We start from the raw sequence: 23,522 nt of genomic DNA on the forward strand, positions 1-23,522 counted from the left end.
TAACTAATTTTCATAATTTTTATATAATTAATTGGGTTATTTTAAGTGTGAATAATTTATTTATAACAGGTTTTGAATTATTTATTTACGTTTTTCAACCGTAAATAATCTATAAAGGTAACAAATATAAATATTCTGAATTAAACATATTCTTCCAAAGATAATAAGTATGAATAAGTTTTAATTTTCAATTTTAAATAATATATTTAAATATATCTTTGAAATACTTAAATGGATTGTAATTATAATTATTTATTAGTTAGTTGTTTAAAAGTTTAGTCCTGCAGTATTTTTTTAAACAATTTAAAATATTTACATGAAGCCAATCCAAATCAAATGGTTTGCAAGGAAACTCACAACCACCTTTTAAATTATTATATTCTTATTTTCGAGATCTTTACACTTAATAAATTGAATAAATGTCTTCGATTCTCTTCATTTCCCCCCTCCGTCTCCTTTATTTTATTCAATTGTTAAAACCCCAAGGAACGGGGCACGTTTCGCAGAGCAAATACTTTTGACTGTTAACACAAATATAAGGTTGGACTGGGGCAATCTAAAATCGCTGCGGGACGCCGGAGAAGTGGGGATAGAAAATCGTTGGGCAGGGGAAAGTTCACGCCATTCGCAGAATCATGAGCCAGCATCTCCCCATATAAACATTGCTCAGCCAGCAAAGCAGCCGAGGTTGTGTCAACCACATCAGCAGGCGAGAGAATAAAAGAACAGAACTGAACGGAACAGAACCAAACAGAAGACTTGCCACATGCCACATACATCCGTGGTTGCCAAATTGGGTGCCACCCTTCAGGCTCCAGAAATATTGCTGCGCCAAAATGTTTATTGTGAAAAGATTAATAAAATATGTAGGACCGCAGATTGGCTCAAGAAACAAATCAAAACTTCAATGAATATTAAATGCTAAGGACATATTACGCATACAACCCGTTGTCTGCGTATAGAGATAATTAATTAATCATTTAAAATATGATTCTTAGGGGATGGTACCACATTTACTAAATGCCTTGTTCTAAACATAAACATCAAAGCATTTGTATTTTTGGCTTGAGGTAGGCTTACCACAAAAGAGAAGAACAAATGGAATAAAGAACTTAGAACATTTTTAATATTTATTGCTCGTGTGCGAAATAAATCACTTGAAGAGCAAAATCATCGCTGCATAGTGGAGAAAACCCAAATGATTAATCACGAGGTCAATTCCCAGTGTAGATTCATTTGTTTATAAAGCCGCTTAAATGCCTTTAAAGAAAAGCATTCAGTGCTCGATCAAGTGAATAAACCATTTCCTGGGAATTGTGTTTCATATTTCGAATTAAAAAATCATGATATCCAAGTGATGGAGAATAAATTACGATTATTTGATTGTGTTGCTCGATATATAACATATTTATCTACGATTTAGACATTTAACCCATTAAAAATGTAATACGCCAACAATTTTATGAATATTTACCCAGTTTAACAACATTGTCTGTTTTATGCAATTCATATGTCGGCCATTGTGTGCCCGATAAGCAAATCAATATTTGAATAAATAAATTTGTATAGTGACCCAAGACTCAAGTATGCATGGATGATTTGATGGTTTATTTGCCAGCGATGTGACCAATGGGCACATGTCCACTGGACAAATGCATTGTGTGCTAGGAATCAAGTATAGAGATCCATGTCTGTGTAGGTATATGACCTACCATATAATATTTATCAGCCATTAAGTCATGTACAAACCCAGATACACCCATACAACTGTGGGGATCCAATGCCAACGACAACAATATCAGGCAAAATAAAAAGCAAGCAGTGTAATAGCCACAAATAAGCCAAATTATGGGTGGGTGTTGAAATTGGAAAATTGAAAAATTGTGAATTGTGAATTGCGGATTGGGCATTTCGAACGCTATTGCCGGGCGGTTATTGTGTGTTTATGTGCACATTTAGCACAATTAAAAGTTAACACACACATGGGGGAGTCAGCCATACCCAGAAAAACATAGATACGACGATGGAGATCGCATCGGGGCAATATAAACGAAACAGAAATCAAACAAAACGACGCCTTGGTCAAAATGCCGGCTCTTGAGGAAGTGGGCGAGCGTGTTTTTACAGTTATAGAGCACACACAGCTGCTCCAATCCAATGCCTACCTATCTTAGCCACTTAAACGCAGGGGGCTCGGTGATATGGTGGCGTCAACAGAAACAGCGTGCACATAGGGAAACAACTTTAAATATTTGACATGAACCATTAACTTCACTATAAAACATCAACTATTCCATGACAAAATGGAGTTGATACTATAATATGTTTTAATATTTTAATTTTGCGGCTTTTCAAATCAGTAGAATGTTTCACTGGTTCATTCATTAATCATGTTTTGTAAGATGAATCAGGATATTGCTATATAAATATCATTAGAGATCCGAAATGTTGTGTTTGGTAGGAATCAAACTTTGCTTGCAAAATAGTTCATTAAGAAAAAAACATGTTTGTTGCCGATGGATATGTATTTCGATGCTGCATCCAACAGCAGCTTCACATTTTTCTTTCAGTGCAGTAAACGTGACCAGTTGCCGGCAGACAATGTACAACAACAAGACCAAATGCAAGAGACCGCGACTCAAGAAAGGCCTGCGGCTGAAAAGGGGAAGAAAAGTAGACCATCAACACGAGTGCGAGTGTGAGTGCGAGTATGAGTGCGAGTATGAGTATGAGTATGAGTATGCGGTCCATCCAATACTCACATGCGATACCTAACATTCGGGCACACATAAGCGCTGCTTGAATGCCACCGCACACAAGATCCACAGGCGGGGTCACAAAAATGGAATATTTGGTTTTTTATATGATTTTGTTATTTCTTCCCTATTTCTGAATGCTACTGTTAGGAAAAATACGGTCATATTTTATGTCATATTTTTATCATGCTCGAGAGGGCATAGAGTAACATAATCGAAATTGTAATTTATTTTAGCTTGAGTGCTAGGTTGTGACTACAACTCTCATTTATTTCACGACGTAAACGTTTCTAAATTCCCCACATCCAATCAAAAATTAATAATACTTTGACAAATATTTCACAATTTAGGGCATAGGTGCCATTTTCGTGACCCCAACTGTGCGTACATAAATAGGTGCCAAGTGGAGGCACGCATGACGCGAGCTTTGCAAAACTCTGCGCCTGCTACAGCCTGCTATACTCGTAATGGACGGGTTTGGGTGGCTGGGGGCTGCTGGGTTTGGGGAGTGGTGCAGGTGGGGCGGCCTCATGACTGTTTTATTTGAAAATTTTTGGAGAAAGGCCACATGGTTACACGAAGACGCAGAAAAGGCCGAAGCAGCGACTGCAGTTGCATTCCATTTTGGGGTAAAGACCTAATCTTATTGCCTAGTGCCGCATGCCAAACGATGACGTAGAGCTTTATTTTTGTACACTAAATGGTTCGGGAGAAGAAGGTTTACTTAACACACTTACTCGAGCATAAGACAATAAAGACCTGGAATAACAGAGAATCCGTTTCGCCCTCATTGTTATCTGTGAAACGTGTCTTTAGCAGATTAAATCCTTAAGTCATATGCAAATATTTTACTCTTGAATTCCAATACTCAGCCAATGTGAGGTAAGCTTCTGCTCAAATCCTTTTGATTATATTTCTACATATTTTTGTTGTTTTTCTTAATTGCGCTTCCTGTCATACGCGCTCCTAATTCAGATTTTTAAGCCGGAAGGGGAAAACAAAGCATCGGCAATATAAATATAAGCCCCTCCGCCTTAGGAGATTCATTTTAATTGAAGGGGCTCAATTCCGATCGGCGTGCTATGCCCACGATGACGTCACCGTCACTCGGCTTAAAGCCAACACAAATATTGACTTTAAGCGAGGCTTGATGATGGCGAGATGGCGAGATGAGGAGATTTAAAGGGTAATGCCAGCTTCGTTGCTGCGTCGCCGAACAATTTATATTCGAAACACTCAAACTGGATTTTGGTGGGGTGTGAAATGTTGGCTGGTGCGAGCGATTACGAAAAATTAAAGCTTAACAGGCTGACAAAGAAATATCTCCTAAATACATCTAATGCAAATTGGGGTTACCGCAGTTCAGAGCCAGTTCAGAGAATCCGCAAAAGATCACACAGCCAAAGGCATTTGGCATTAAAGCAATTCAAAAAACAAACGCTGGTAGTTAAGCCGAAATTGATGTTGAAAGTATATTTGAATGGAAAATGTCTAAAAATAGACGAAACGAGCCGAGCGTAAACTTTTTGTGTTAATAACATTTACGCCAGCTGTTCCAAAATAAACGAATTAAAGTCCAAATCAATTAAATTAATAATAACAACATTAAATGTGCGACACAGGCCGACACGCCCAGGCGTCCGAAAAATGATGGCCCGAAAAAAAGAGGCGGTAGCAGCCGAAAATCCGGTAGGTGGATGACAACGACACCACCACCATCAGCACCATCACCACCGACTCCTGCCAGATGGAGGATGGCGTGGCCCAAAAAGGCGATAGCGTGCCGGTATTCCATTGCGCAAACACCGCCATGTGATATGACAGTGCCACCTGGCCACCTGGCCATCCCCACTGCCCAGCCCAATCCATGCCACACCACCCCGGTTTTTGAAAGGTGTGCAAGATGATATCCCACGCCCAGGCCCTCTAACCTCCCCCACTTGCCGCTCACTTCGCGCCACCACAACTTTGGACACCACAATAGCACTTCAAGTCGTTCTGATTTCGATTTCAAATTTTTTGAAATTCAGCGCGCCTGGAACAAGACAGTCATACATTCTTCATGCTGCGTTTAATCTGAATAATTTCACATCAAATATTGTATTTTTAGACGAGCGATTCCTGTTTCTTAAATATCAATATATTGCTTTCTATAATGTTTATAATGTTTGCAGAACAGTTCCAATATAAAGGAATTGTATGGAATTGGAATTCATAGCACAAGCCCAAGAGATTTGAGTTTTATTCAGACCTCCTAGTGCTGTTTTTTTCACCTCCGCTGTGCGTTCGTCTAACACTCCCCTGGGAAATATAACAAAGGCACGCAACAATCTACGGAAAGAGCAGAACGGACACCGGAATATGACCGATGATTGGGGAGTTGGGGAAAGTCGAAATTCAAAAATGTGTTTCAAGGCGCGACGGAGAGCTCCATAATTTGCAGCTTGAAGCCATTTGGCCGCAAATTGACGGGCAATGAAAACTAATAATGCAATTAAAAACGTTGACAAAGTTGTCAACTGTCAGGCGGCAGTAACTAGTTAGCTGCCAGTTAGCAGTTGGCAAAATGCGAATGTCGATTGTCGATTGTCGACTGCCGACTGTCAAGCGTTGGTCCCAGTCGGCAAGTGCAAGGTTGTTTTTTAAAACGCAAATAATGCCGAGCGTAGCTTCTCCAAATGCAAATACTCGTACATACCACAGCCACTCATGTGCACATATATACTTGTGCATTTCTATATACAGCCCGGCATTTGGAAAGCCGCAGAGTGATTGCCTCGGGTTTCACAGTGTCAAAATATAGAGAACCGAGCATAAAACTGACTAAAAATGTTGAGGGATGCAAGGCCAGCCATCCAAAAAAACGACACTCAAAATGGCTCTTTGATATCGTTTTATCTGAATGCTTTTTTGGATAATGATAGTTTTGTAGTCCGCAGCAAGCACTTTACAGATTCCGCTCTTCTAGTCGATGAAGTGCACATAAGTTCTTTGATTAATGCGAGTTTATAGTAATTTATAGTAGTTTATAGTAGTTTATGGCGTTTATGTAGTTTACATGGAGATAATAAATGGATAGACCTGCACATTAAGTCGTGGTTTAATTACCGGTGTATTCAATAAAGTTTGCAATCCTACTATACGATCCTCTGGCTGTTCAATCTGCGCCAACCAAAAAGCCACAAAGTACCCTTGTTTATTGACGTGTTTATTAGATACCGATCATTACTTTGACAGCTATTTGATACAGCACTGGTAATTCTATCTTTGAAGATTTCACTAGATTAATGTAGTTTCTCATGGATGCTCAATGGATTCTTATGACAAAAACGCAGCATCGACTTCTAAACAAATTCTTTGGGGTTGGCTCGTCAGCATGATGATGATGACTCAGGTCTAGTTTTTATTCGTCCCCAAACAGGAAAACAAAAGCCACTGGTTGATAAATTAAGTGACGACTATAAAGATCGCAATCCAAGCAAACAATTATAATAAAAGATTCGCCACCTTCTGAAGCAATTAAGACAAAGAGCTCAAACGATTTAAGACTCGAGTTCCTCGAGTTAATCAAAATGTCTGCAGCGTTTTTTAGAGTGCACAGAAATGGAAAGTCAGCTGCAACAAACTTGGCGACACACAAAGAACAAGAGCCTCCACATCCCAAAAGAAAACAAGAAGGGCGATGATGATGCACCAGATGAGTCAGAACCAATCTGGAAATACGAAAAAATATCAAAGGGCAACTTTTCCAGCTAATGAAGCCTGCGCCCTACTTATGCGTTTTTGGGGAATACGGATGAGTCAATGCCAGAATGAACCTAATCTAACCCAAGGATCGCAATGGAAAAGAACTTGCAGTCCAAGCCAGACTTTTGCAGCTAATGAAATGATTATGCTGGCCATACTTATTATACTCGTAATTATGCGACGGCCTATTAATGGAGATCGGATGCGGATGGAGAATCTCGGCGAATGATGATCTCATCGATTGCATCAGATTTCGCACGGCATGTCGTTTCATGTGGTCCGCAATTTTGTTCTCGTTTTTGCTCCCCCTTTTTTGTGTGTGTTTTAATGTGCAAAAGACATATGCAGAATATACAAAATTAGCTGTTAGCACGCCAACTGCCAACGCCATCAACTTCACTGCGAAAAGCGACTTTTAAGGCGAGCCAGCGAATGAAAAATAATGTTTCATGGTCAATGCCATGGAATTGCTTGCATTGGACCCTCACGCTTGACTGGCAATCGTTGACAGCCCAGATATAAAATGGCATAACAAACATAAGAGGCCCCAGACACAGGTACCCTCCAAAAAATTCAACAAAAATTAAAAAAATCATTGCGTGTGCAGCAAATTGATTGATCTGCACCAAACTTGTTGCCAACTGTGGCGAATCAATCAATTGACGAAAATTTCGAGAGCACGGGAATCAGATACAGATACAGATATAAAAGCCTCTTAATTTACAGCTCGCTTGACATCTCCATTCGAAACACTGAAAGTATTCAAAACATTCCTGGGCGTAGTCCGGCGACAGCTTTTGTGCGATCCAGATACAAGCCATAAATAATAAGATTTACATATGAATTTGTAACTGTTCCACGTCTATTAGTATATGAATACATCACGCTCTCTGCTGATCGGCTGAATCCAGTTTTAAGCATTCCATTTTCGCCACTAATGAGGCTTCCCCACTTCAACATTGACCTCTACTCAAAGTCCGAGCGTTGAATTTTGAAATCGAATTGGTTATTGCAGCAAGTGTTTTTATTTCGCGTTTTTTCCTTTGGCACTTCAAGTGACTCGAGTGACGTCAGCCGAAATGAGTACGATTCGGATAATTTACAAAGGCCAACTGCGAAATTATCTAAAGCAGTATGGGAAGAACTAGTCATCTCGTCGCCCAAAGATTAGCTCAAAGATGTAGCTCAAAGATAAGATTATCGGACATCTTCTAAATATGTTAAAGAAAGCTTTACAACAAACAAACAAACCAGTTATATGACAAAACATTTAATCTCTTCAATCAATAAACTTTTTATTCAAAAGTTAGATAGACCTTATTCCAGCTTAGAACTTATCCATTGTGGTATCTAATATGGTAGCTATCTAAAACTTTGGGTCGGACTTTCAAATTGAATAGTGCACTTACTAAATAAACACAAACATGGTAACTGTGCGCCGGCTGGGAACAGCGATTACCGCTTGCCAACGATATCTTATCAATGAAATTTCAGCACGTTACGTAGGCCAGGGCCAATTTTCGGTTCGATTAGTCAGAGCCAAGAATAAAAGCAGACGCGGAAAAGCAAAGCCGCCCGATCGGCACGGAAACAAATCGCGGCGCAGGTGATGGAGTAACGGAAATCATAACATAGAACTCAGGTGGAACGATTACGAGAACCCTGAGAGTCCCGAGAAGACGGCGATGACAGCGATATTTATTTGGCCGCGCATTGCTGATGGGAATACATATATGTATGTTTGGTACACCCGGATCGAGTATATATATATTTTATTGAACAAGGCACAGGCAAGCAAACAATGGAAGACTCTAAGGCAAAAGGCCAATTTGTTTATGTATTTTCCCGCCTCAACGGCAACGCAACACATTTGAGGTCGATAAATGGAAACGCAGGAAGTTTGGGCCAAATGCCGCGGGCCATTAAATCGGCCCTGCTGTTGGCTATATCTTGCTATCTTTCTATACCTACGCCTAAACCTAAACCTATACCATATATCCATATCCACTCACCTTCTCGGCGAACTCCTCGCGCGGACGACGCGAAATCGTCGGTGTGGCACTCATGAGCTCCTTGGTCGGCGATGGTGTCATTATGGCAATTATATCTTCTACCTCCGTCGGTTATCGCTTATGAATTGCACTTGCGGCTTTAGGTTCTAGATACAAAAACTCACTGGGGACCCCTTTTCGTATTGCTTTCGTTTAGTTGCACTTTATTTATGCGAGGGTAGCTTGCGTGCTGCGAAGTAAATTTAATTTATAGCAACTTTTATCAGTTGGCATTTCTGCTTTGGTCTATAAGCAAATTATTACGTAGCCGTTGAAAAATGTCGCTGGCGTTAAACTGTTTTTGCCACCTCAATTCGCATTTGTTTTGGCCTTTTTTATTGCCGCTGGAACTGCTGATATTTATACAGTGAACAGCAATTGGGGTCAATTAGGGAATTTATAAAATAACAAAAGTGATTAAATGAAATCGTTTCCTTGAAAATAATAACCAATTTTTAAAAAATCCATTTCTCAATAAAATCTTATAGCGTATATCAGAATAATCACATTTGTTCAACAATTCAACTTCAAAGACGTTAGCCTTATTTGCTGCCAACCGGATGACAGGAAAGTGATTTACTTTAATTAAAATTGATCTGATATTTATGATAAGCAAAGTCGGTACATTTAAAATGGAAATTGAGCCTGCGGGGGAGTATTTAAACCGGTATTTACTGTATTTGCAATTTGCCATAACAGTTGAAGTAAAAAAATGAAAAAAAAAAAAAAAACTCTAATGAGTCTGGAAGTTTGGATCATATGCAAAGAATGTTGTCATTGGACTATTTTTAGAAGTAGACGTCACTAACGAAAACAAAAAACGTGAACCGGAACGATTCCAAAAGAATGTGGTTGTTGTTGTTGTTGCTGGCGAACGTTGATTGACCCCGAATATGAGAATGAGGAAGAAGAAGAAGTAGCAAAGCCGGCCGGCCAATTAATTGATTTATACTATTCGATTTTCCACTATTTTTACTGCTTTTTTAATTTGATTTCCCCTTCCTCTCCAATTCGACCTTCAGCGTACTGCAATTCTAATTGGAATTCAATTTCAGTAAGAAGAAGAAAGAAGAAGCAACAGTTTGTTGCAGGAGCCGCACGCACACACGCACACCAGCGAAGGCGCGCACACACATGCATGCACACAGTTAAGCGCGGCTCACACGCACACCGGTTAAACTTGTTATCGGCCGCATGCAAGAACCCCAAAACTACAGCAACAACAACGCACAACTCTAGGCCACAAACAAGTTCTGGAACATCAGCAGCAGCAACAACAACAACAACGCACTGGAGTGTTTTATTTTGAAACACGGCTTTTTCTCGTTGTTATTGCATATTTGTGGTAGGTAATTTGGCCAGGAGTAAAAAGCAACGCACACACTGAACACTCACACACATACACTATATCTCACTCGTTGCCGCGCAAACTAAAAACAAACGAAAGTAAATCAACGTAAAAACGAAACGAACGCGATCCGCCGACGCGCTTTTGGCTTCAGCTTTGGCTTTCAAAACACTGCGAAAAATACGAATGTTGCGGCTGTTGGCCAGTGAGAACGTAGCCCGCTAACATAAAAATACCAAAAGTACGAAGCCGCTCAGTGGCACAACTAAAAATACCAAAATTTATTCAGGTTTCGGAAACCGCGTTGTAAATACCCTTTAATATTAAAGCTTCCAAGTATTCCTAATACAGGATGTCTATTTTCATAAGTACAAAAGAGTATATAGGTATATCTCTGAAACTTGAATATTCATCTGTGAGAAGCAACCAATTAAAGACGTTTCCTTTTGACTAATGAAATGAACGCTTGGCGTGCATCAATTCGTTTATTGTGATTGGCACTAGTAAACAAGTGATTCCGAGTAACTAACTCCCTGCATTCGGCTGCTCCACAGTCCGTATTTGCTCCTGCAGCTCCTGGATGTGTTGCTCGAACTTCTGGATATCGCCGGTGATCTGCTGCAGACTGGTCAGCACGTTCTTCAGCTTCTCGCCATCGATTTGGACCTCCAGTTCGCGGATCTGCTTGGTCACGTTTCCCGTGAGGGAGACGCACTCGACCAACTCGTTGCAATTGGCATGGAGTTGGGCCAAGAGCTTGTAGGCCCGCTTAGCGTGGAGATCATGCTTGGCGCTCTGGAAGAGCAGATCGTCCGTGTAGTTGAACTGGCGCTGCAACTGGGCACCCACAACATTGAGCTGCTTCTGCAGTTGCCGCGTGTCATCCAGAACTTTGTAGATATCGGCTCGTTGCTTACGGATATTCCCAATGAATTCGTGTATCCTGCGGGTGTACTCCTTGCGAGGTGCCAAGGACTGACTGGCGTTTCGCAGGGTGGCATTAAGTTCGTTGTGCTGTTGGGTCTTGGTCAGAAGTTCCTGCTCCAGTTGCTCGATGTTGTTGCGAATGCCCTGGACCTCCTGAGCTTCCTTGGCGGTCTTAAGTTTCTCTAGGCTTTCCAGCAGCGGTTTCCTGTAATCCTGCCACTGCTGGGTAAGCGTAATCCTTTTGCTTTGAGTCGATTTTAGTAGGGCCTCCAGTTTGGTCAGGTTCTCCTCGGAATCGGCGAGAACCAAGGAAGTGCGTTCGTGCAGTTTGAGCGTGGGCTGAATGCGACTGATCTCCTCGCTCGCTTTTGCTTCCCGCTGCTTAAGAGCTGCAATGGCAACAGCATATGCTTTGCGTTCCGCTAGCAGGGTTTCGCATTGGACTCGCAACTCCTCGACTTGGTCGCTCAGTTCTTGGATGGGTGAAGCCTCCTCCTCCGCACTGGCGGCCGGTTTTACGGTAGAAATCGGGGGCGGCGCTGGTTCTTCGCTATCCACAAAAAGAAGCGTTGAATCCGGCAATGTCTGGTCCCACCTGTCCAGTTCATTCTTGTGCAGCACCGAGGCAATTAGATCCGTCGAGGTGGAGGATGTTTGCTGGAAGAGGTTGGGTGCCTGTTGGTCTAAATACTGCTGCTGCTCCTTGGAACGGTCCTCGGGATTGGCGGATGGAATGTTGAGATTGATGTTTGGTCGAAATTCGATGCCCAGACTACTACAACCAAGCAATTTGCGATTGCCCACGGACCTGGCAAACTGTGGCACCCAGGGTGTCTTAAGTTGTTGGGCGAGCTCCTTACGTATTTTTCGCTCTAGGAGTTGCCTGTGACTCAGGGTTTGCGACTTGCTGGCACCGTCCTCCGCGCTTTGACGCTCTCGCGGAAGTTGTTCGATGAGAAACATCAGCAACCGCCGCAGTTCCACGGCATTGGGATACAAGAAGGTCTGATATCCAATATCGCCCCTGTAACCGCTATCCTTGCAGCCCTGCGCCAAGGAGCTGGCCACTCCGAAGCGCTGGGCCATCGCTCCGCCGGGAAGTGTCCGGGGAAGCTGCAGGTCTGGACGGATCTCCGCCAGACAGCCGGAGACCGCTCGCACCACCTGTTCCGGGGTGAATCCGGACAGCTCCTCCGTCGGCTCGATGGCCGCGTCCACCTGGTGCAGCTGGTGCATGATTATCTTGTCCACTTCGTCCATGATTTGCTTTATTTACCATTTATTTTCGCATTTTAATGGGAGTGTTTTTTTTTGTGACCCACTTGTGGCAGTCACAGCGATACGTGAACAAGTTGGTCCGGCAACGTTAGCGGTTTTCGTGATCCGATGTGGCAGCTCCGTTTTGATTCAAAAAGTAACTTAGTTTGAAACAAATTCTTTTTATGTAATTTACAAATGCATTACTAAGGACTTATTTAAAATCAATTGTTAAATTCGTTTAACGCAAATGTCACAAAACAAAAAATTTGATCTCAGTTATACAATAGCAAATCAATATCGTTTACTTTGTAAAAGGGCAATAGGATTTCTATTCATTTAATATTTACTTTAAAAACCTTTTTGCGAGCTTTGTTTTATTCGGACATTGTTGACATGGAGCTAACGTAAAAGTAATAACCTTGAAATATTTATTTTATTAAGAATAACTTAAAAACATGCAATCCAGTTGGAGATTAACAAACAATAATACACATTTCGTCATGTTTGAAGATATTTCTGTGTCACCCCTTTTTATTTTTCGCAATTTTATTTACTGCCCCCGGAAATTTTAACCCTGACACACAGTGTCTTAACGTCATTATTTTATAACCAACCCTTTACCTGTGATTTTGCGAAACACCGGCTGATATTTTTTATAGCAGACTGGGCAGAAAATAAATCGTCTTTGTGGGCACGCAACCACAAAGCCTAATTGAATTTGGCCAGCACCACAAAATGCGATATAAACGCTGCATCGAGGTGATTGGAAACAGTTCAGCCCTGTGGCGCACACAGAGCGAAACGGGTAGCGGTTAAGGCGTATCGGTTGGGAATCGGTTCGGTATCGGGTTAACCGGTATGGAACCGCTGTGCAATGCCAGTGAACCGCCTCTCCGCCCGGAGGCGAGAAGCGCTGGCAACGGGGAGTTACAGTTCCTCGGATGGAATGTGCCTCCGGATCAGATTCAATACATTCCGGAGCACTGGCTGACCCAGTTGGAACCGCCCGCCTCCATGCACTACATGCTGGGCGTCTTCTACATATTTCTTTTCTGCGCCTCGACAGTGGGTAATGGCATGGTCATCTGGATCTTCAGCACATCCAAATCGCTGAGGACACCATCCAATATGTTCGTGCTAAACCTGGCCGTCTTCGATCTGATCATGTGCCTCAAGGCGCCGATCTTCATCTACAACAGCTTCCATCGTGGATTCGCCTTGGGCAACACCTGGTGCCAGATATTCGCCTCCATTGGCTCCTATTCGGGCATTGGAGCAGGTATGACAAACGCGGCCATAGGCTACGATCGATACAATGTGATCACCAAGCCAATGAACCGGAACATGACCTTCACCAAGGCCGTAATAATGAATATAATCATCTGGTTGTACTGCACGCCATGGGTCGTCCTGCCGCTAACCCAGTTCTGGGATCGATTCGTGCCAGGTGAGATTTTGTGTCTCATTAAAAATCATCAAAATGAAAGACCAGGGATATCAAAAGTGTTCTTGAAATTTTATTTATAATGAGCTGAAAGTTCCTTGCTGCTTTTGTTGTTAAGGGTATGCCCACTTTACTTAAATTCAATAATAATTATAGATGAAAATTCTACCGGTAACCAGTTTTGATTCTACCCTTACACACTGTTAATTTCGGAGATAATGACAAGTGCTATCAAACAGTACTGCTTAACTGCTTAGTTTGCCACTGGGTTCCATCGTGAGGTAGAGGACTCCTAATGCTCGGCGAGATAAAAGTGCAGAGGCCTCGTTTTCCCATAAAGGCCATGAAGTTCCCTCGCAGCCCCTGATTGTAACTAAGATCCTTCGGCGTATAGAACGTGGTATTCAGATATAGTGTTGGTATCTGATACCCCAACATTATAAGTGGGAGAATGCAGGCATAGATGTTGAGAACAAAACATATGTTCAGTACTATTGACTTGAAACTCATTGGTTTGAAAAATAGGATAAGGTGTGTAAAGTGTATTATCGCATATTGCCGCCGCATTTCTTCATTAATTACAAGCAGATGTATGTGCGTTGCCAAGGACAAAAGTGATCCAATAAGCATGTACATTGTAAACCAGAAAAAGTACCTTCGGAAAGAATGTGGGTTAATTTACAATATTATCACTGTCATAATTACCTGTAGTTATTGTGGCCAATGCAAGTCGCCGTGAAGATGCAGTGATGGTCCCGCCTCAGAATGCAGCATTTACACAAATTGCAGTGCCAGGATCTGGGCTGTTTTAAGTGAAAAATACGGCGTTTAATAACCATTAGGACATTTTTTTTAAGCGTGTGATATATATTAAATTAACCTGAATTTCTCTACTATCAGATACCCGTTACTTAGCTAAAGGTTCAAAAGGTTTCGAGGAATATCGATAGAAATCTCATGACTTCTAGAAACTTACTACATGCTTAATGTCGACGTTCATACGGACAGACAGACGGACGGACACAGGGATGGACGGATCGGATCATGTCCATATCGACTCGGTGAAGAATATACATACTTTGAAACAGCGGAAAAGCTTTCTTTACTTCTAAGCTACTTTTCAACGAGTAATGGTTATAAATATACCTAATTGTTTGGTATCCACACCTCCACTTTTCGTGATTTTGCGTGGAGATACAGATACTATATTCCATGGCGAACTATTTACCGGCACTAGCATCTGGCACTGGTCACAGAAGTGCCACAGGTGCTCTTCCTCTGGAGACGGAATCTGCCGATCCTTGGGCAGCGAAGTCACCGCAGAGGAAGTGCGATGACAGGCAATCATATTTCCCAGAAGGTTGTAGACAATGAACAGTGAAATAAGCCAGGCGATCTTGAAGAACAGCCCATCGGGGTCGTAAATCTTGGGCATTATATAGAACATGTCCAGCGATAAAAATAGGACGGTTCCTACCAGAACCAATCCTATGGCGGCGGGATGGACCGTCATTGCAAACCGCTTTGGATAGGCGTTAGCTATGTACTTGCATCCAGTCATCATGAAGCACATGGTTATGGAGTTATATAAGATATTTGGTATATTAAGAAGTATGAGTTTAAAATGTATTTCTCGGGCTACTCGGGCTAATTTGATATACAGCACTTGACAAGTATCGGTGTGAATAAAATTCACTGGATATAAAACATATCTGGCCATTAAAGAAATCTGCGATATAATTATTTGGCTTACTCTGAAGTTGTTTGTATTTTTGTAAACATTATAGTACACTTAATGATGTCCTATATCATATATATAATGATATATTTATAATGAAATGATGACATAACTCTTTCCTGATTTCCATTAATGCCTAAAAAAATCATAATACTCCTTAAAATCATAAACCTAATAACTCAATTGGAACTCATACATAGGGCCAACTTGGCACATAAAATGTATTTATTCAATATGCATTTATATAACACGCTAACAGCTACCAATCAGGGACGCAAATCCGATTTATAGGGTAGCAGAGATACGGAGGGGTTAGTTGGTATTCCCCTGCACCTTCCTAATGACCACGTTCAGGGCGAGATTGCCGTCCTCAGAAAACAGTTCGACGGTTGACTTGTTAAGCACCAGGAAGTCAGCGTTGGTGAACGAGGCGAAGCTCTCCCGGATCGATCTTGGCTTGGATTGCCAGCGGAGAGTGCGATTATGGGCCTCCAAGGAGATATTATACACGAACTCGGCGGCATCCCGCATGGTTCCGATCATCCGGCAGGCGGTGAAGTACTGCTGACAGCCCTCCCCCAAGTGGATCTTCTCCAGCGAGAGGAGGAAGTGTCGGCCATGGCAGGACTGCACCATTGTCCAGTCGAGGGCACCCTCTAGATTAACGTTGGTGGCCAGGAAGATGATGTCGCTGCCCTCCATGGTGATCACGTTCTCGTGTGAGCTCATCAGGTGCTGGTATACTTCCTTAAACGACCCCTGCCAGGAACACTTGTCATCCGGATACGGGCAGAAGTAGGGACGGCAGTCGCAGTCCTCCTCGTGGGTGCTCTTCTCTGCGTAAGAGAGCTGTGCCCTGCAGCCAAAATTCGAGTGCTTACAGGGAAAGACCAGCTTGGAGGCAACCTTCTCCATTGCCAGGCTGCGGATGTTGGTCATGGAGACCCGGCAGACGGGGCAAAGGTTCACCTTCGAGCGGCAGGAGGAGCAGATCAGGTGACCACGCGCGCACTGCATAATTGGCGGCATCATATAGCCAAAGCACACCGGGCACTCCAGCAAAGATATCAGAAATTCGTCTGAGGCACCACTGCGTATCGTGTCCAATGGCCCCTTAGCCACAATTCCCGACTGCATAGCCACTGAGTTCTTCTTCCTAGAGGGCACCAGTTCGCCGGCGGCTGTTGTGTCCGGGGTTGTTGTGTCCCGCTTGACCACCACAATGTGCGTGGTCTCCTCCGGCGGAATGACCAACGCTGGTGCCGATTGACGACGAGTCAACATCTCAGCGGATGCCATTGGAGCTGCAGTAGTCCTTTGCAGATTAACCCGCTCCGGCCGGGATTTCAATAGTGGGCGTGGGTTACCAATAGGCATCTGTGCGTCAGATAGCAATCAATGCGCAAACTATTATTCCTTAGACCTAACAACCAAACGATTGTGTAAAAAAAAGGTGCCGATACAAATTTTTGTTTACTATTTCCTGAACACTTAAATTTGGCTTAAAAGGAATAGAAAAAAGTATCTGTACTAAAATGTAACGAAGCTAAGAGTACACGGAGCTACTTTTACTTCGGAGCCTACTTAGTAATATTAATAACTTATTTAGAGAGCTCTTCATTGTGCAAAGGGGTATAATATTTGGCTGAATCCCAAGTATCTCAACGATAATCCAAGCTAAACAGCTTATTACTGATTTGAGTCGAACAGTTTACATAGCGGCACAGTTTTTTTTCGTCATTCAGCTTCCCAGATTAATTTCAATAATTAACGAGCATTGTTTACTTTTACTAATCACGTTTATTTCAGTTTTGTAGTTTTGTGTCTGTGTGAGTGATCTCATATGGTAGTGGCGCGGTAAATCGGCGCATTAAAAGCTAATTACGGTGCAGATGCTTAAAATCATTAATTTTTCTTCCGTTTTCGATTGGGAAACGTTGGCCGAATGGAAATCAAAACCAAAATATGAGCCAAACCGGGGAGATCGTCTAAACTAGGTAGAAATTTAAACATTAACATTGCTTTTTACGTTTTGGGGATGGGGGGGAAAATGGGAAGGGGCAACTGTCTTTTTAGCACTGCGAAAAAAAATTGTTTTCTTTTTTTTTTTTTGTTTTTTTTTTTGTGATGGTTTGGCATGAACAAAATTGCGAGTCGCAGTTTCATTTAGGCTGCAACTTTCAAACAACTCTCGAGTTATTACAGATTATCGCTATCAAATATTACTTTTCTTTGTGGTTTCGCTTTTGCCGCTATTGTTATTGTTATTAGGTTTGTTAATTTCGTTAAACTGTTCGTTTTACTTATTACCATTTACAAGTATTGTATAAAATAATTTACATTAACTAAACTAGACTTTGCAGTACATGTTCGAGTGATGAGTGACCTCCTCGCCCTTCTTGCTGTTCTGTTCGTTTTGGTGAGTGGGTCTGTGTTCCTAGTGTTCACTGTAGTGGGTGGTGGGCACGTGGGCACGCGCAGGCAGCTCTGCTCCAGGTGTGTGGCCCTTACGAACTAAATTAAACTAAAGCAGAACCCCATGAACTAACAAAACGGGTAACACTGAAACGTTGAAATATAGTAGTGTGTGCGGTAACTGAAAAATCATGTCCTAGAACTAGAGTACCAATCGAACCGATTAGACATACAAACATACAGGTCAGCCACGATTTTCGCATTCGTCAATGAACTGTGTTAATTAAATCCGCAAAATTTCGCCAAGAGTATTGGAAAATTTTCCGCAACTCCGTTGATTTACACACAGCCATGTACAAAAAAAAAAAATGAAGTTACGAATTTCAAACGCGGTTTTACAGGTTTAATGAACTTGTACAATAAACACTTAACAGCACTTAGCAATAGCTTTAATACGCTTTCCATTTCGTTTTGGAAAATTGTAAGTGTCTTATCCAGTTTTAAGTCCAAACAATTTGTCATAAGTGTGCGAACACAAAACTTTAGTACAATCGTTTTGGCCGATTTAAAAATTAAAGAGATAACTTTGCGATAGCCGAATGTGATAATCGAAGCACCCCGATATTTCCATAGTTATATATACATATGCATGTACGTGGTTTTTAGATTAGAGAATCATTTTTATAAAACAACTCTGCAAAACTCTTTCTTCTCAATCTCCCGACTCACAATCTGTTCATGAGTTAGACGCCTGATGCGAACAGAGGGCTATAAACTATATATGTATATGTATCGGAATAGTAAACACAAAAAATGAAAGAACTCGACGAATTGACAGTGCGCTTAGACCAGAGATATGGTCACGTTGATGCCCAGATTGCCATTGTCGGCGAACAGTTGCGCAATCGACGTGTCGAACACCAGACAGTCCGAGTTGTGAATCGCGGAAGCCACGCCCTCGTGGATCGAACGCGGCATTGCCTCCCAGGTGAGCCGGCGTCGGTTTCCGTTCAACTCCAGGCGGTAGACAAAGTTCTCCGCTTCCTTGCGCGACCCAATCAGCTGAACGATGGCAAAAAACTGCTGGTGTCCGTCGTACTTCTCCTGCTTCTCCAGCACGAGCATGAAATGGTGGCCGAAGCAGGACTGCATCATCACCCAGTCGACGGCGCCGGGCAGGTTGATGTCGGTGGCCAGGAACACGATGTCCTCGCCCTGCAGCGTTGTGATGCTCTTGTGCGACATCATTAGATGCTGCATGACTAGGTCCAGGGGGCCCTGCCACTTGCAGCTGGCGCCCGGGCACGGACACAGGTAGGGCCGGCACTCACACGTCTCCTCGTGTTCTGTCTTTTCCGTGTAGACCAGCGAGGCGGTGCATCCGTAACCAGAGTGCTTGCACGGGAACTTGACGTTCGAGGCAACCTTCTCCATCGCCAGGTTGCGGATATTCGCCAGCGGGCCACGGCAGGTGGGGCAGCAGGTGAGCTTGGAGCGACAGGACACGCACACCAGGTGCCCGCTGGAGCACTGCAGGATCGGGGGCAGCACATAGTCAAAGCACACGGGGCATTCGAACAGCGAGGTCAAGTCGGCGGACATGCCCGCATCACCGCCACCGGCGGACGACAGCGACGAGCTGGACGACGAGGATGTGTTGGCCGAGGACGTGTTGCCGGCACTGGAGGATCCGGTCGAGGTGCTCGTGTTGGTGGCCACTCCCGTGGCACCGGCTCCTGCTGCTGCTGCTGTCGGTTCGCGGCGCTTCGGGTTGATTTTATTGGACATTGGAAGGGTTCTCGCGACGGCACGAATGTGTCTACAATTCTTCTGGGTCCCTGCAATTCTCGCCAGGTTCAGGTTCGTCGCCCTTTCGGTGGCTTCGACAATGGCTTTCTTGTGCTTGTGGCTGAAACGAGACACAATCACAGGTTGGTGAGTAATGCGGCCAATTTAGTCATAGAAAATGTACTTTTTTTTTAATTTTGCTCGGTCGGTGATAAGAAACTCCAAAAAATGAATAACCTACAATACAATATTCATATCCGGCCGAATACAGATCTACGTTGGGTGGGAAAGATTTTAAGCTTAGTTCATCAAAAAAGAACTTATAGGAGCAACAAGCAAAATAATCATAGAATAACAAACTAAAGAAAATCTGAAATAAAATTGAACATATGTTATGTACTTCCTATCGATTTTGCGGTTTAAGTTCCGAACAAACTATGGATTTCCCTGTTCATTCCAACGATTTTGCCCACTGGGGCGTGAGTAACTGACAATCTTTTTTTCGAATGAAGTAATAAATTTTCCTTTCAATTGAAATGAATGCAAACTTTGAACAAAATCTACTTAATTCCTATACAAATTTAGCCTGAGAAAACGTTGTTCTATTAAAGAATGTAAACCAGAAATTTCTTAAAACCAAGTTCCACATTGTACCTTGCTGAGAGATTAGCGCTAATTCACAGATCTTAATAAAGATGGAAATAAATAAAGTAATAATTTAACAGCCAAGGAAAACAACCAACGATCAAGGGTAGTTTTACACTTCGATTTTCGTGCCGCTCAATAGAAAATCCACAGCGATTTATCATACCTGACCTTAACCTTGCCATGGATTCCCAATTGTTGTCATAACCGAAAAAAGAAAACACACGCATTTGCGTGTATGGGAATTGCATTTAAGCAATTACTTTAAGCGGAACGTATCGAACCAGAGTTGGTCGCCGAAAGTAAAGACACAGCCCGAGGTCGCCGTCACGTCTCCGGTCGAAATGAAGGCCCGATTCCAATTCCAACTCCGAGCCCAAGCCCAAAAGCCTCTTGGCGGCACGTGTGGAACGGCGCAAATATGTTGGCTCTTATCAGGCGCAGCTGACGGAGCCGACGCTGATGGACGGCCATTAGGGACGTCGACCTATTGCGGGATTGTTGGATGGTGATGGTGGGTGTCGTGCAGATTGTAATGGGTGTGGTGCCACGGGTTTGTCCACTTTGGACAGAATGGGCACATATGAATGTGAACAATACGCTGTGGGTGTTATGGGTGCTATGGGTGCTATTACGCGTTTATGAGATAACTATCAATATAATTATATATTTTTTTCGTAATTGTTCCACTCTGATGTACACACATTACTTGTTTTCTTTTGCTAACAGATATTAAATTGGATATTGCATCACATGGAATATTATAATTGTGTTTTAAAGAAGTTCAGAAACAATTTTTTAGTTTTTAAATCAAATTCAACCCTCTATTTACTTTCAACTGAAAACTAAGCCATCATATTTTGTTAATATTTTTCTTTTCCACGCATACAAAGAAAAAAGTTTAATTATATACATTATATTTCTATGTCCTATATATTGTGCAAGTTATTTGAACATTGCCATTATGAATTTCGTAACTTTGCCCGCATAAACGTAGAGTCGTAAGCGTAGGGCACGCAATGAAAAGTGCGTAACGTAACAAATGCAACGGGGAATTGTGGGAGGAGGGTGGCAGCCGCGGGGAGGGCAACACACACTTACAAAACAGACACAAATCGCACACACATAATTAACAGTTCGTTTACGTTGCGTACCGTTGGAAACGTTCATACGGGGTAAAAATGGTAATTGCCACAAAAGTCATAGCCATGAATATAATTAACTCGGCTTCTGCTTTCATGAGTTGCAAAATGGTAAAATAGAAAACGTAAGTTGCGGTGCAGAGCGAAATGCGACTATCTTTTCTTTATTTATGCCGCCATTAAGAGCGACTAGGCTGCATTATAAACAGCAACAACAACTGCGAAATACATAATCGTTGATATGTAAACTTACATGGCAGGCTGCCTCCAAGAAATTGTGCCGAGGTATTGGTGCCCCGCTGCGTTGGTGTGTGTGTGTGTGTTTTATTTTTCTTGTTATTTTTTGTTTCCTTTTTTATCAGTCAGCCTTTACGGCCATGCACACACACACTCGCATACAGCCAGCATGTGTGTGTATATATCCTAGGTGCAAGTTCCGTTTTTTACGCTGCTATTTGTTGGGTTTTTAACTACATATATAATCAATGCAGGTGGTTTTGCTACTGCACACGCACACTGGGAAAATGGAAAAACAGTTTTGATTGCTTTTCGCCTTTTCGTTCACCTTGCACCGCACCGAAACTCGAAATTCAGGCGTGCGCTAATTTCATTTGGCTTTTTATCTAATTTTCTTTAACGCGACCCGCACACACACACATTTATTCATATTTAGCTTTACTTGTTATTTTTGCCTCTTCTGCCTCTGTGTTGCTGCTGTTGTTGTTGTTGCTGCACAAAAATAAACCATTTGCATTTACACACAGCAGCGAAATGGTTTTTTTTTCGTGTGTCTCACTTTTTCTATATTGCGTTCTTTGATCGCCGAACTCGGCGTTTATTGCACTTGCACTTGCGCGGTGTGGAATTCAGTCTTTTTCGGCATTTTCCATGTACGTTGGGTGTGATGCCTGCATTCGCTGGTTAATTAATTAATTTACTTTACTAAGTTTCTTCTAATGTCCGCGTCGGTTGCAGAGATGGAACCTAAATCGTCGTCTATTCGATTCAAGATAACCGATTTCAGGCAATTGGCAACACCGATGTGACTTTGGTTACAACCAGTTACTGTTATCGATTGTTTAACAGCCTTGCCACTTTTGTCAAATTAATTAGTTTCCTTTTAAATTTAACAAATTTAACCTACATTTAAAAATGATTACGTGCTATACACTCATTTGAAAACATAAATAGATAAAATGTTATCCCTTATCGAACGAGATATGAGAAATCCATATTTATAAAAATTAAATTAAAATATCGATAGGCGATACCTTGTCTTTGTTTCTTATGTTTGGCGGTAATTTGAAAAGCATGCGAACTACATAGTTTCGACCCAGAAATTAGAGGAAATAAATTTGATTTGTTTCCTTTCCCAGAAGAGTAAAGTTCTGTTTTAAAAACCCAATAACCTTTTTTTGCTTCTCTGCATTTCTAGAGGGCTACCTCACGTCCTGCTCATTCGACTATCTTTCGGACAACTTCGACACCCGGTTGTTTGTGGGCACCATCTTCTTCTTCAGCTTCGTGTGTCCCACGCTGATGATCCTTTACTACTACTCGCAGATCGTGGGTCATGTCTTCAGCCACGAAAAGGCCCTAAGAGAGCAGGCCAAAAAGATGAACGTAGAGTCGCTGCGCTCCAATGTGGACAAGAGCAAGGAAACGGCCGAGATTCGGATAGCCAAGGCGGCTATCACCATCTGCTTCCTGTTCTTCGTATCCTGGACGCCCTACGGCGTAATGTCATTGATCGGGGCATTTGGAGATAAGAGTCTGCTTACACCAGGAGCCACGATGATACCGGCCTGCACGTGCAAACTGGTGGCGTGCATAGACCCATTCGTGTATGCCATAAGTCACCCCAGATACCGCCTGGAGCTGCAGAAGCGCTGTCCCTGGCTGGGAGTCAACGAGAAGTCTGGGGAGATCTCTTCTGCGCAGTCCACTACCACCCAGGAGCAGCAGCAGACCACGGCGGCTTAGAATCAAGGATAACTCTACTCTAATAAAACTGACCATGTAACACGAAAGCTTGGGAAACGTATAAAACAACGAGAACGAAACAGTAAACTATTAACTTTATAATTTGTAGTGAAGCATTCTTGAGTTCGAAATGAATAAATAGTAACTTATTGCAAACGAAGAACAAAATGAATCCGTTTTTTATTTGGGGTTCGGTTCTCAGATGTCACAATATTTCTACACTTACCTATCTAATGTAACTATTAAATCTTTAATTTTGTTTCGTGTATGTTTAAAGG

At 42.4% G+C, this 23,522-nt stretch overlaps 6 protein-coding genes across 7 annotated transcripts in view; 1 reads left to right on the top strand and 5 right to left on the bottom strand.

Moving 5' to 3' along the window:
* The window catches only part of LOC6544091 (four and a half LIM domains protein 2), a 57,325-nt gene extending 47,214 nt beyond the window's left edge, over positions 1 to 10,111 (bottom strand). Inside the window, exons 1-2 of one of the 2 annotated variants that reach the window (XM_026977849.1) lie at positions 9,958 to 10,111; positions 8,516 to 8,744 (exon numbers count right to left, since the gene is read on the bottom strand). In XM_026977849.1, the coding sequence (XP_026833650.1) occupies positions 8,516 to 8,596 (81 nt within the window). In that variant the 5' untranslated portion in view covers positions 8,597 to 8,744; positions 9,958 to 10,111. Of the gene's footprint in view, positions 1 to 8,515; positions 8,745 to 9,949 lie in introns of both variants that reach the window. The other variant, XM_026977848.1, reaches the window with a different exon arrangement.
* A 235-nt stretch (positions 10,112 to 10,346) lies between these two features.
* LOC6544144 (coiled-coil domain-containing protein 22 homolog) lies at positions 10,347 to 12,183 on the bottom strand. Its single transcript, XM_001972963.3, has one exon. It carries the CDS (start codon positions 12,087 to 12,089, stop codon positions 10,428 to 10,430), a length of 1,662 nt encoding a protein of 553 aa, XP_001972999.1. The 5' UTR covers positions 12,090 to 12,183; the 3' UTR covers positions 10,347 to 10,427.
* A 686-nt stretch (positions 12,184 to 12,869) lies between these two features.
* Positions 12,870 to 23,412, top strand: LOC6544145 (opsin Rh4). Its single transcript, XM_001972964.3, has 2 exons — positions 12,870 to 13,536; positions 22,697 to 23,412. The coding sequence occupies exons 1-2, from the start codon at positions 12,948 to 12,950 to the stop codon at positions 23,242 to 23,244; spliced, it is 1,137 nt and encodes a 378-aa protein (XP_001973000.1). The 5' UTR covers positions 12,870 to 12,947; the 3' UTR covers positions 23,245 to 23,412.
* Positions 13,627 to 15,261, bottom strand: LOC6544146 (probable palmitoyltransferase ZDHHC24). The gene is made up of 3 exons (XM_001972965.3): positions 14,762 to 15,261; positions 14,239 to 14,336; positions 13,627 to 14,188 (listed from the first exon to the last, which is right to left on the bottom strand). The coding sequence occupies exons 1-3, from the start codon at positions 15,251 to 15,253 to the stop codon at positions 13,765 to 13,767; spliced, it is 1,014 nt and encodes a 337-aa protein (XP_001973001.2). The 5' UTR covers positions 15,254 to 15,261; the 3' UTR covers positions 13,627 to 13,764.
* LOC6544147 (probable E3 ubiquitin-protein ligase sinah) lies at positions 15,465 to 16,844 on the bottom strand. Its single transcript, XM_001972966.3, has one exon. It carries the CDS (start codon positions 16,646 to 16,648, stop codon positions 15,584 to 15,586), a length of 1,065 nt encoding a protein of 354 aa, XP_001973002.1. The 5' UTR covers positions 16,649 to 16,844; the 3' UTR covers positions 15,465 to 15,583.
* LOC6544148 (E3 ubiquitin-protein ligase sina) lies at positions 17,263 to 22,317 on the bottom strand. The gene is made up of 2 exons (XM_001972967.3): positions 21,515 to 22,317; positions 17,263 to 19,595 (listed from the first exon to the last, which is right to left on the bottom strand). The coding sequence occupies exon 2, from the start codon at positions 19,472 to 19,474 to the stop codon at positions 18,530 to 18,532; it is 945 nt and encodes a 314-aa protein (XP_001973003.1). The 5' UTR covers positions 19,475 to 19,595; positions 21,515 to 22,317; the 3' UTR covers positions 17,263 to 18,529.
* Positions 23,413 to 23,522: the final 110 nt, after the last annotated feature.

The sequence above is a fragment of the Drosophila erecta genome, unplaced genomic scaffold (genome assembly GCF_003286155.1).
Source record: "Drosophila erecta strain 14021-0224.00,06,07 unplaced genomic scaffold, DereRS2 tig00000021-arrow-pilon, whole genome shotgun sequence".
Lineage (NCBI taxonomy): Eukaryota > Metazoa > Arthropoda > Insecta > Diptera > Drosophilidae > Drosophila > Drosophila erecta.